The following is a 12,466-nucleotide window of genomic DNA, read 5'->3' on the forward strand; positions in this document are numbered from 1 at the left end:
GCTGGATGGCAAAAACAGCACTAGTAGTACCTCAAATTAATTGGAATCACTATTGACCATGCCAAAGGAGTTGAAAAGGAAAAGACGGGTTCAATTCTGGCTTTACTGGCAGAGGGATGCAGTGAGTGTCGGGTTGCTTCCATCTTTAAAATTTCAAAGACAGTGGTTCATAAGAACAAGGTCAAGCAGCAGACGTTGAAGACAACAAAGCTGCAAACCGGCAGAGGGCGAAAACCACTCTCCACTGACCGGGATTACCGCCAACTCATTCGAATGTCACTCAACAACCGTAGGATGACATGGTGGAGAGCATGCCAAGACACATGAAAGCTGTGATTGAAAATCAGAGTTATTCCACCAAAGATTGATTTCTGAACTCTTCCCATGTTAAAACATGGTTTTCCAGAGCTGTATATACATGTATGTACAGGTGAAACTCGAAAAAATTGAATATCGCGCAAAAGTTCATTTATTTCTGTAATTCAACTTGAACGGTGAAACTAATATCTTATAAAGACTCATTACATGCAAAGTAAGATATTTCAAGCCTTTATTTGTTATAATTTTGATGATTATGGCTTACAGCTATGAAAACCCCAAAGTCAAAATTTGGATATTGTGCAAAGGTTTTCATAAGCTGTAAGCCATAATCATCAAAATTATATTTAAAAAAAAATTAAGGCTTTAAATATCTCACTTTGCATGTTATGGGTCTATATAATATATTAGTTTCACCTTTTAAGTTGAATTACAGAAATAATTTTTTTCACGATATTCAAATTTATATATATATATATAAAAGACGCATGAAAGCTGTGATTGAAAATCAGGGATATTCCACCAAATATTGATTTCTGAACTTTTCCCAAGTTAAAAGATGGTTTTCCAGAGCTGTATATACATGTATGTAGAGGTGAAACTAGAAAAATTTGAATATCGCGCAAAAGTTTATTTATTTCTTTAATTCAACTTGAAAGGTTGAAACTAATATCTTATATAGACTCATTACATGCAAAGTGAGATATGTCAAGCCTTTATTTGTTATAATTTTGTTGCTTATTGTGGCTTATGAAAACCCCGAAGTCCAAATTTGGATATTGTGCAAATAACAGTATAATAACAAATAATAGTTTTCATAAGCTGTAAGCCATAATCATCAAAATTATATTAAAAAAAAATTAAGGCTTTAAATATCTCACTTTGCATGTTATGGGTCTATATAATATATTAGTTTCACCTTTTAAGTTGAATTACAGAAATAATTTTTTTCACGATATTAAAATTTTTATATATATAAAAGACGCATGAAAGCTGTGATTGAAAATCAGGGTTATTCCACCAAATATTGATTTCTGAACTTTTCCCAAGTTAAAAGATGGTTTTCCAGAGCTGTATATACATGTATGTAGAGGTGAAACTCGAAAAATTTGAATATCGCGCAAAAGTTCATTTATTTCTGTAATTCAACTTGAAAGGTTGAAACTAATATCTTATATAGACTCATTACATGCAAAGTGAGATATGTCAAGCCTTTATTTGTTATAATTTTGTTGCTTATTGTGGCTTATGAAAACCCCAAAGTCAAAATTTGGATATTGTGCAAATGTTTTCATAAGCTGTAAGCCATAATCATCAAAATTATATAAAAAAAAAATTAAGGCTTTAAATATCTCACTTTGCATGTTATGGGTCTATATAATATATTAGTTTCACCTTTTAAGTTGAATTACAGAAAGAATTTTTTCACGATATTCAAATTTTTATACAAATGTGTGTGTGTGTGTATGTATATACTGTGTATATATATATATTGGCTATACGGTATATGTACTGTACTATATTGTATGGATATATACTGAGGGCGCAGGCAGTCTTCAAGCTTTATATATATTTAATAAAAGCAATTGAAATAATAGACTTACTGAAAACATACTAATGTGTTTTTAAAAGTCTAATGGGTAAAAAAAAAGTTAAGGAACCCCTCCCTGAGGTCTAGCTGGTGGTCTAGCATAGTCATGCTGTATTTTTCAGCAGGGCTGCCCTAGGGCAATTGTACCTGTAAAAATAAAATCATTTTGAACCAAAACGTCTGTTAAATGGCCACTTGCTTCACTTTTCAGGGAGACCTGGGTGGCACACGGACCCTGCAGAAGAAGTGGACCACCTTCCAGAAGGCCCGGCTGATGTGTTCTTTCCCCGAGCGCCACATCACCTTTAATAACCTGCGGGCCGTCTTCACCCTGCCTGGGGCGGACTGGAGGAGCACTAGTTTCTATGGCATCTTCCATGCGCAGTGGTGAGCGAACCCTCCTGCCATGCCAGTCCGTGTCACACTCATAAATATTTCTCTCTCTTCCTCTTCCTGACGGAGTTGTGAAAGTCACTCTGTCCTCTCCTTATATAAAAGTGTCACCGTGCCAAACACCCAGCCGTGATCCTCTAACGTAGAAAATGCTGCACTGTCATTATGTTGACAGTAAGACTATTACTGTAATAATCCAGCCAATGTAGCGCAGTCATTTACTTCAGACTGACTGACTACTTTTTTCTCTCTCTCTCTTTCTCTTCTTCTCGTTCTTTATCCTTTGTTCTCTCTCAGGGGGGATGTGGATGTGTCTGCTGTGTGTCAGTACCAGATCGGAGAGGTGAAAAATGTGTTCGACGGGCCGTATAAAGAGTACAGGGAGTCGTCTCAGCGATGGGTCCGATACACCGGCACTGTGCCCAGTCCTCGACCTGGAGCGGTGAGCTGAGAGCTCCCATTTTTCATCCCAAAATAAGAACTTAATATTATTCCTGTTTGATTATAAGATTTTATAAACATCTTAACAAAGATTTTGAGTCCAATTATGTCAGAAAAAACATTGTTTGGAAAACTTTTATTATGTAATTTCAAGTAATGCAAAAGTATACAGTGACCTTGACTGTGGGCCATTCAGAAGTAAATTGAAAAATACCATTTACAGGACCGTTCAAATGCTTAATGAAATTAATACTTTTATTCAACAAGGACGCATTAAATTGAAAAGTTGTGTTGTTATAAAAATATTTTCTATTTCAAATATTCTTTTGAACTTTGTTCATCAAAATCCTGAAAAAAAGTATCACGGCTCCTACAAAAATGTACAGTTTTGATCATTGATACTAATAAGAAATGTTCCTTGAGCAGGAAATCAGCATATTGGAATGATTTATGAATGACCAAGACAATGATGCTGAAAATTCAGCTTGCGTATTAAATATTACTGTTTTTACTGTATTCTTGATCAAATAAATAATAATAATAATTAATAATTATTATAATAATTATTAATAATTATTAAATGCACCCATGGTGAGCATGGTGACATTCAAGAACATAAAAAAAATCTTACCGACCACAAACATAAACATAAAATGACATACGCGGTAGCAGATTTAAAATGAATTCAAACTGAAAGAAAGAAATTAAAATATTTTGATATATCTCATCACATTTATTAATTCACTTTTGTGAACCAGGATATAAGAATACTTCATTTCCCATAATTCTTCGAATTACAGCTCATTCTTTTTCCTGTTATTCCAATGCAAGTTCCTGTGAGGTGTGGCTAGTTTGATTCTGCGTCTGAAATCGCATACTCTCTTGAGTAGGTACTTATTTTGAATAAGTAATTACTTTGCAAGTAATTACTTCTATATTGTATGACTGTGTAGTATGAATGTAATCTGGACTACATTCGCCATGCTATCATTATCACGTGACCTACCAGAGTCAGTTGCGCCACACTGCCGTTCACAAATCCTCTCCCGTGGCCTTATGGGATAGTAAAGTGTTCAGTGTTTGCACACTTCAGATTTTTGATAGAAGTAATGGGTCAATTGATGAATTCGGACTTCTTTTGTCAAATACTGTTTTCCGCCTACTGTAGCAGGGAAGTACGTGATTTCGGATGTAACACGAGTTTGAAGTTTTGTAAAAGCATTAAACAAACCGAAAATACTATACTGGTTGTATTTTAAATTTGTATGATGTTGTTTAAAAAAATACACATTATGACATGTCCTAGTATAAAGGTATTATTAAGTAAAAATGCCCAATGACTTTTGTTTATTTCTACAGTGCATCACAAACTTTGACCGGGAAAACGGCTACAACAGTTCTCTTCAGCTGCCTGACGCTACGCTAAACTTTGCCAAGAAGCATCCGCTAATGGAGCTCAGGGCGGAAGCTCGCCCCCTGCTGCTTACTAAAGGGATCAACTTCACCCGAATAGCTGTGGACAGAGTGAGCTCACTGGACCAGAGATCCTACAACATGCTCTTCATAGGCACAGGTGTGTTATAGAGGGTCAAACGCAGGCATGGATCATGGTACGGAACATTACACAGCTAATAAGAGAAGTGTTTCTTTGTCAAGAGGGTTTTTTTTTAAAGTCTCCTGCATTGTCCTTCTTGTTCTTTTGTCCTTTTCTGTGTAAATATAAATAGAGCAGCCAAAGAAACCATTTTATTAACCATAATGTTGTATCTAAGTGGACATGTCACCTCTGCCAATGAATTCCTGTCATGCAGGAAGGTTAGTCCTTGAAATATAAATTGAAAAGATGTATTTGGCCTTGGCACTCTCATATAAACTCACTCACAATGAGTTCAGTATTTCACCAATCCCTCACAAAAGACAAATACATCTAGAAAAACCTAACTAGTTGGCGTTAAATATTTTCAGAAACGTGACATCCTGTAGTGGCATTTCCAACAATTTTCTTTTATAATTATTATTTTATAATTATATCATATTAATTGAAAGACTTGGAAAGAATGGAATATATTTATAATAAAATATATGCTTTAAAAAAATTACCTGTGAAGGCAAAAAGAGACTACGTTAGTATTATTTTTAAATATATTTTATAATACAATATATATTCCTAAATGTATTTTTATCCTTTTAAAAAAGTATTTATCATACCACAGGACTATTTAAAATGACTAGTGCACAAAAAAATGTTTTTATGGCATAAGATTCATTGATAAACAAATGAATATTATTATAAAATACAGGTTTATTTTAAAAAAATGCATTTTTCATACCTCAGGACTATTTAAAATTAATGACATATTATTTGGAAAACGACATGAATATTATTATGCAATATACTTTTAAAATGTATTTGTCATACCACAGGACATTATTTGTGAAACTATTATTCTAAAATACATTTTTACAATAAAATATGTATATTTTTTAACTTAAACATCTCACACCGCAGGACTATTTAAAATGATTAATCAAGGCAAAAGGTAAAATAGCCTAAAATATACGTTCAGGGTATAGTGTAACCCTTTTTGAGTGCAGTCAGCATCTGAGGCAGTGTGTGAGTGTGTGAATCTTGGATTGAGGATTAAAAGTCAACATAGACACTCTGACATGAGCAAGAGTACCAGGGTGGATTTGTAAAGCACACCCTGTAGCTCTTCAACTCTCCTCCATTATCCCTTTTCCGCACGTTCCCTTTTCCTCCCAGACTGAGTGAGAGGTCAGCAGCACATTATCTGTGACAAGCACTGTGTGAGAGGACGGGATAAAGTACACACACGGAGTTATGATAGGTCACGGCACCAGCTGGGGTGTATTCAATTTTCCTCCCGTTAATCCGCGTAACCTTGTTCCTAAAATCCAATGACGGAAAAATATGCCACATGTTGATGATGCATTAATGGACTATTTGTCTCTCCTTTCCCCCTCTCTGTCCCCATTGTTTGTGGTTCAGCGCACGGATGGCTCCAGCGTGTCGTGATTTTGGGTTCAGAGGCCCATGTGATAGAAGAGATCCAGCTGTTTGATCGGCAGCAACCGGTGGACAGCCTCACCATCTCGCACAGCAAAGTAATTTCTGATCTGTTTTCTTGCTGAGCCAATCTCTTTGATGCCAGCCCTCCCGCCGGACTAGCATTAATGGGTTTTGTTCAAACTGAGTAGGAAAACAGAATGCACCGATAACCGAAAATCATTTATTTGCTATTGTTTTCCTTCAGTTAATAGCAAATCCTCCCATTCTATCTCGACAGAAGTATTTGTACATTGGCTCACGCTCTGAGGTTCTTCAGCTGCCCTTGGCAAACTGCAGCCGGTACCATTCACAGCCAGACTGCCTGCTGTCCAGAGACCCGTACTGTGCCTGGGACAGCGAGGGACGCGCTTGTGTCCGCATCGACCTCCACCGCGGGTAAATTCATCAATCTTTTGGTTCTACTGCTAGCATCCTTGCACCATCCTCCATCTGCTCCATTTCTGTCTTTTGCGCTCTCCTCTTGATTTTTTTCTCTGTGATTCTCCTCTTGCTCTCCTCCGCCACTTGCTTTCCCAGGCCCTCTGTTCTCCTCCACGGGTCCCTTTTTATGTTTTTAAGCTGCATCCCCATAGCAGTGTGTCGAACAGCCTTCTGACATATCGTCAATATTTGTTCTGCCCCCCACAGCTCCACATCCACACTCTCGCAAGACCTCATGCTGGAGAGGTTCAACCGAGGAAAAGCCAAGTTTGATAAGCCTTTCTCCATCCCCAGCCCTGGTACGTCAGATTTACGCTGCCCCCTACAGTGAGCGGTTTCCATTAGGGGACACGCACACTTATAAAGGAAAAGTTAAAGGGATAGTTCACTTTGAAATGAATTTTTGATGTGTTTTAGCTTACCTCAAGGGCACAGTATTTTCAATTTTGAGATTTTAGGTCAACCGTTCTTGTCTATCAGTCATATAATGGAGGTCTATGGTCACCACCTCAAAGAGCATGCACAGAGAAGTCCAAATTAAACATGATTTAATGACTCGTAAATGTAAGAACACATTAATGGCCTAAGACACGAAATGAGAGGTTTGTGTTAGAAAACGAACAGTATTTATATCGTTTTTACCTCTTGCAACCACAGCCACGTCTAAGTGATCTATAGGCACGGGCGCTTCAGTCTGCGTGATCTCTCGCTCGGTTGCGAAAAAAAAATCAAAGTTACGAGTCATTAAATCATGTTTAATTTGGACTTCTCTGTTCATGCTCTTTGAGGTGGTGACCATAGATCTCCATTATATGACTGACAGACAAGAACGGTTTGACCTAAAATTATCAAAATTGAAAATACTGTGGAAACAAAGACACCTACATCTTGGATGCCCTTGAGGCAAGCTAAAACATACTATCCGTGAACTATCCCTTTATTCCAAAAACGAAAACACACCCACTTGTAAGGTCTTCGGAACACAAATGAAGATCTTTTTGATGAAATTTGAGGGCTTTCTGTCCCTCCATTGACACTTTGATGCTTCAAAAAGTTCACTAAGAGATTGTAAAAGTGATTTATATGAATTAAACGGTTTAGTTCAAAATTTTCTGAAGAGGCACAATCACTTTATATGATGAACAGATTGAATATAGGTATTTATTCACATATAAACATTCATCAACTCACACATCAGTTGTCATAAACGGAAGCTCAAGCACGTTCGCTCCAATCAGGTTCAAGCAGCACGTACTGTATGAGCTTCCTCAAGAAACAATAAGGTTTGTTCTCGATCTCGAGCATGTTCAGTTGAGCTGCAATGTTTAAATGCGAATAAAAGCCTAAATTCAAACTTTCCATCATATAAAGCAAATGACTCGTTTCAGAAAAAAACTAAACAGCTCAATTCATATGGATTGATTTTACAATCTCTTTATGAACTTTTGAAACATCAAAGTTTCAGTTCCGTATCTGTCAATGGAGGGGCAGAACAGAAAGCTCTCAGATTTAATCAAAAAGATCTTAATTTGTGTTCCCAAGATGAATAGAAGTCTGAGGGGGTTGGAATGACGAGAGAGTGAGTAAATGATGAAAGAATTTTTAATTTTTGGGTGAACTAACCCCTAAAAGGAGTGTATATCTGGTCAATGTATAAATTAGAAAATTACTTGACATAACATAATAAATAATAATGTAAATGTACTAACCATGTTTTCTAAAGAAGAGAAATCTAGACAGAATATGATTCGTTTCAAATAATCCGTTCACATTCAACAATGTCAGGGAACAGTCAATGTAAAAAAATAGTGAAATAAATCTTTTCTTCCTTTCCCAGATCATTCTAGATTGAGAAATGTAACTGTGGTCGTTGGGTCGGACCTGGTATTGCCCTGTAATCTGGTTTCCAACTTGGCCCAGCCCTTCTGGGAGCTCAACGAACGCGAGCTGGCCCTCGTGGAAGGTGAGGCCATCGGGCCGCGATTCGACCGAGCCCTCCGCTCCCTCGTCATCCCCCAAGCCGGTTCCCTCCAAGCGGGCCGCTACATCTGCTACTCGGAGGAGCAAGGCGTGAAGTTCCAGACGGAGAGATACCAGGTCGCGGTGGTAGCCAGCGCGCCCGTCTTCATGGAGGCCCGCGCTCCTGACGGCAGCATGGGTTTATTCTGGGTGCTGGTGATCACATTGGGCGCCGCCTGTCTGTTGCTGCTAATCGCGTCTTTGTACCTCCGTCGAAGACTAAAGTTGGCGCTGGGAAAAGGGGCGGAAATGAAGCCGCTGGAGAGCACTTTGGTGTACCCCATTACTTTACCCAAAGAGCCTCCCAGCCGGCCGTCGTTCGTGCCGAGCAAGATGGCGAACGACGAGGATCGCTTCTGGGAAACGGGAGCTAATTACTACTACTCGGACGGCTCCCTTAAAATCGTCCCAGGGCATGCGATGTGCTCCGCCGGCGGCACGGCGTCTCCGAGCGCTATTCCCGGTCAGCCCATTCACTCGCCGAGCAGGTTGAGCCTCACCAACATCCGAAACTCGGGCACCAATGGATACATCCGCCTGAATCTGAGCACGGCCGGAGAGGAGAGAGCGAGCGCGGGACCGGGAATGGGCATGGGAAGCGGACTCGGACTGGGCAGCCGGGAGAACGACTACACCAGTCCTTTCAAAGAGGAGCTCCGGAGAACTCTGCAGCAGAGGAGCGTGCTTCCCGATGCCAATCCCGAGGAGTCTTCTGTGTAGACCTCACAGGAACCACAGAAAACCTCATCTACCTCCCTCCTGCTTGGGGAACTCTCTTCATCTTACTCGCAACCTACTTCTTCTCTGTCAATCTCCCGTGCCATAAGGCCACCGACATTCCCTTGGATTATTGTGGTTCTCATAAGTACACTCAACCGAGACCGAACACATCTCGCAAAGCTTTTTGTAAATGTCTATATTTAACGGACCAGACCGACGGGGCTAACAGGCGAACACAGGTACATCTCTGAGAGGAACCCGACCAGCCAAATGTAGCCGTCAGTCTGATCTGCGTCGGACAGATGTCTGGCAACCCAATCATTTGGCATGACGGAGGATACAGAGCTTATTTTTGACGTCCAGAGGTTGCTTGCCCCTTTTTATGGGTTGAACACATGAGAGAGGAGGCGAAAAGGACATGCATAAACTTAAATCGCAAGATGACAATCACGCTCTTCTCTCAAGAGTGAAGCAGAGGAGAAATTGTCTAGGGGGGAAAAAACGAAAGCAGGACTTGAATCATGAACAAATGCTTTGCCTTTCTTTCTCTACGGCTCAAGAACTTTTTTTCAAATTTTGTCTTTTTCTGAGAATGTGTATTTGAGACTTGCAGCACTAATATATTGTGAGGGTTTTTTCATGTCAACTGTTGAAGAAGGTTTTCTTCTTTTCTTTTCTTTTTGTTACGATTGATAGTTTCATCTGAAATGTGAAAGGATTAGCAGTGGTGGTAGCATGAGGAAAGTGTGAACAGAATGTGTACTAAGACTGTGTTGGATGTGACAACAAGTGCATTATTGTATATATTTGGCTTGAACTGCCAAATGAAGTACAACCCCAGTGTTTGCCTACATGATGGAATGAAACTTTACTTCTGGCATGGGATAGAAGACTCCGCCCACGTTCTGAAGCCGGATTGTTCTACATGAAAGGGATCCTTGATAAAGGTCCAGGATGCGAAGTAGAGGCTACGGCTGATCAGAACACAGGTAAGACTACAGCAAATCACACACATTTTATTTGGGCTGCTAACATGAGGATTTGAGACCTATTCATTATCATTCAAAAGTTTGGAGTCTAAGACTTCTCTAATGCTCACCAATGCTGCATTTATTTGATCAAAAAGTTGTAATTTTATGAAATATTAAAGGGATAGTTCACTTTGAAATAAATTTGTGGTATGTTTTAGCTTACCTCAAGGGCATCCAAGATGTAGGTGTCTTTGTTTCCGCAGTAGTTTCAATTTTGATATTTTTAGGTCAAACCGTTCTTGTCTGTCAGTCATATAATGGAGGTCTATGGTCACCACCCTTAAAGAGCATGCACAGAGAAGTCCAAATTAAACATGATTTAATGACTCGTAAATGTAAGTACACATTGATGGCCTAAGACATGAAACGGGTGGTTTGTGTGAGAAAACGAACAGTATTTATATCGTTTTTACCTCGTGTAACCACGGCCACGTCCAAGTGATCTGAGGGCCGCGGACGCTTCGGTCTGTGCAAAGTTAAAATAGCTTTTATTAGAAATCATTCTAATTTGCTGATTTGACACTCAATAAATATTTCGTCTTAACAAATTTTGAAAACAGTTGTACTGCTTAATATGTTTGTAGAAATATATTCATAAAAATACTCACTTTAAGTATTCATAAAAATAAAAACTGTAATGTATAAGATTCTTAAAAGGTTGATATATGAGACGGGCGAAAAGATTATGACAATAAAAATATATCCTGTGTGTAATAAGCATTTATATAATATATGAATGTTTATTTAGTTTTTTCATGTATTAAAGAATTTGGTAACTTTACAATAAGGTTCGTTAGTTAACTACATTAGTTAATATGAACTGCACATATACAGCATTTATTGATCTTTGTTAAAGATCATTTCAACATTTACTAGTATTTTATTTAAATCTTGTTAACATTAGTTAATGCACTGTGAACTAACAGGAACAAACAATGAACAGCTGTATTTTTATGAACTAACGTTAACAAAGATGAACAAATATAGTAACAAATGTATTACTCATTATTAGTTCATGTTAGTTAATACATTAACTAATGTTAACTAATGAACCTTATTGTAAAGTGTTACCAATAATTCTATAAAAGATTACCATATTTTAACTTGATTTTGTCGTAACGTATAAAAACTAACTGACTCTATCTTTCTTATCTCTTTCAGTGTGGGCTTTGCAACTCTTAAACAGAGACTAAATATAAAAACAGGTTGAAAACTGAAAGCAGAGGACATTTCATTCCATTGACTTTGATTGTGAAGACAAATGAAGGAGATTTCGATTATCCGTGACCCTGTGGGTGGAGAGGCACTATGATGCTCATCACTGGTCCATACTTTGTTGCATGATGTTCTGCAAAATATATTACATAAGTTTCAACAATAAAACTGATATGTTTTAGAAAAAAAATGAAAAAGACTTTTCGTACCTGTGCCTCTTCACCATGGGTGAAGCCAAAGCAGACTGCAGACATGTTTTTCTTCTCCGTTTACTCTTCTCCTTTCTTTTTTTTGTTCAATTCTCTGCTTTATGTTCTGGAATTGGTCCATTGCACAGATCTCAAGTATTGTCTGAAATCTTTGTTACTACTACTCTTGTTTTGGTGGAATGCTATTCTTTGTGGCATGAGAGCTTTACGATTTTGCAAGCGGCTTTCCATCCTGTCATTTGCTCTTTTCTAGTCTACACTTGTTAGATGAGATCTTTGTACTAAAAAGTACGCTGAGAAATGTCAGATTAACAAGGACCGAATACTTTCTGCCAGGCCTTCTCAGGGCTCTCTTGAAATTGTGAAACTTCACTAATTGCTTTGACAAGCCTGACTTCAGTCTGACATAATTTCACTGGGCGACCCGAAGTGTTGCATATGCTAGTTTGCATCATGCATGGCTTTTTTTTTTTTTTGTACTGAACAGTATTCCCTGCTTGATAAAAAAAGAAAGACAGAAAAAAGGCGGTCATCTCAGTTCATTCAGTTCATCTCCCATGGCTTTAAATCTGCTGTTTCTTTGTGAGTTTTTGTATTACAAAATGTCTCTTTTCTTGCATTTCAAGATATCTTTAAAAATGTTGCTGTTATTTTTTTTTTTTTAGGTAATTATGTTAAGTAACTTATTTTGCTTGTACAAAAAGTTGATATTTATTACCATTGTACATATGCCCTTATTTTTTATATATGTATATATCTTCAGAAAATAAAAGTAGAGATCAGTTCACAGTGAGTAGGTCGTTTATGCTTATATGAGTAAATGTGTTTAATTGTTTATGTAGATCGTTTCGCTAGATGATACCCTTATTCATCGTCTGGAATCGTTTAAAGCCCTTTGAACAGTTTGCACTGAAAGCGTCTTTTGGACCTTCAACCGTTTGGTTCCCATTGAAGTCCATTATAGAGAAAAATCCTGGAATGTTTTCATCAAAAACCTTAATTTCTTTTCAACTGAAGA

General features: G+C 38.0%; 1 protein-coding gene across 3 annotated transcripts in view; it reads left to right on the forward strand.

Moving 5' to 3' along the window:
* sema4c (sema domain, immunoglobulin domain (Ig), transmembrane domain (TM) and short cytoplasmic domain, (semaphorin) 4C) overlaps positions 1 to 12,233 on the forward strand; it is a 357,189-nt gene extending 344,956 nt beyond the window's left edge. For all 3 annotated transcript variants that reach the window (XM_089130540.1, XM_089130539.1, XM_039659449.2), the window contains 8 exons: positions 2,121 to 2,296; positions 2,600 to 2,744; positions 4,103 to 4,316; positions 5,754 to 5,869; positions 6,052 to 6,209; positions 6,462 to 6,553; positions 8,092 to 9,982; positions 11,186 to 12,233. In XM_089130540.1, coding sequence (XP_088986666.1) covers positions 2,121 to 2,296; positions 2,600 to 2,744; positions 4,103 to 4,316; positions 5,754 to 5,869; positions 6,052 to 6,209; positions 6,462 to 6,553; positions 8,092 to 8,993 — 1,803 coding nt within the window. In that variant the 3' untranslated portion in view covers positions 8,994 to 9,982; positions 11,186 to 12,233. The remainder of the gene's footprint in view (positions 1 to 2,120; positions 2,297 to 2,599; positions 2,745 to 4,102; positions 4,317 to 5,753; positions 5,870 to 6,051; positions 6,210 to 6,461; positions 6,554 to 8,091; positions 9,983 to 11,185) is intronic.
* The last annotated feature ends 233 nt before the right edge of the window (positions 12,234 to 12,466 follow it).

The sequence above is a fragment of the Pimephales promelas genome, chromosome 4, assembly GCF_988280905.1.
Source record: "Pimephales promelas chromosome 4, fPimPro1.hap1.1, whole genome shotgun sequence".
Taxonomy (NCBI): Eukaryota; Metazoa; Chordata; class Actinopteri; order Cypriniformes; family Leuciscidae; genus Pimephales; species Pimephales promelas.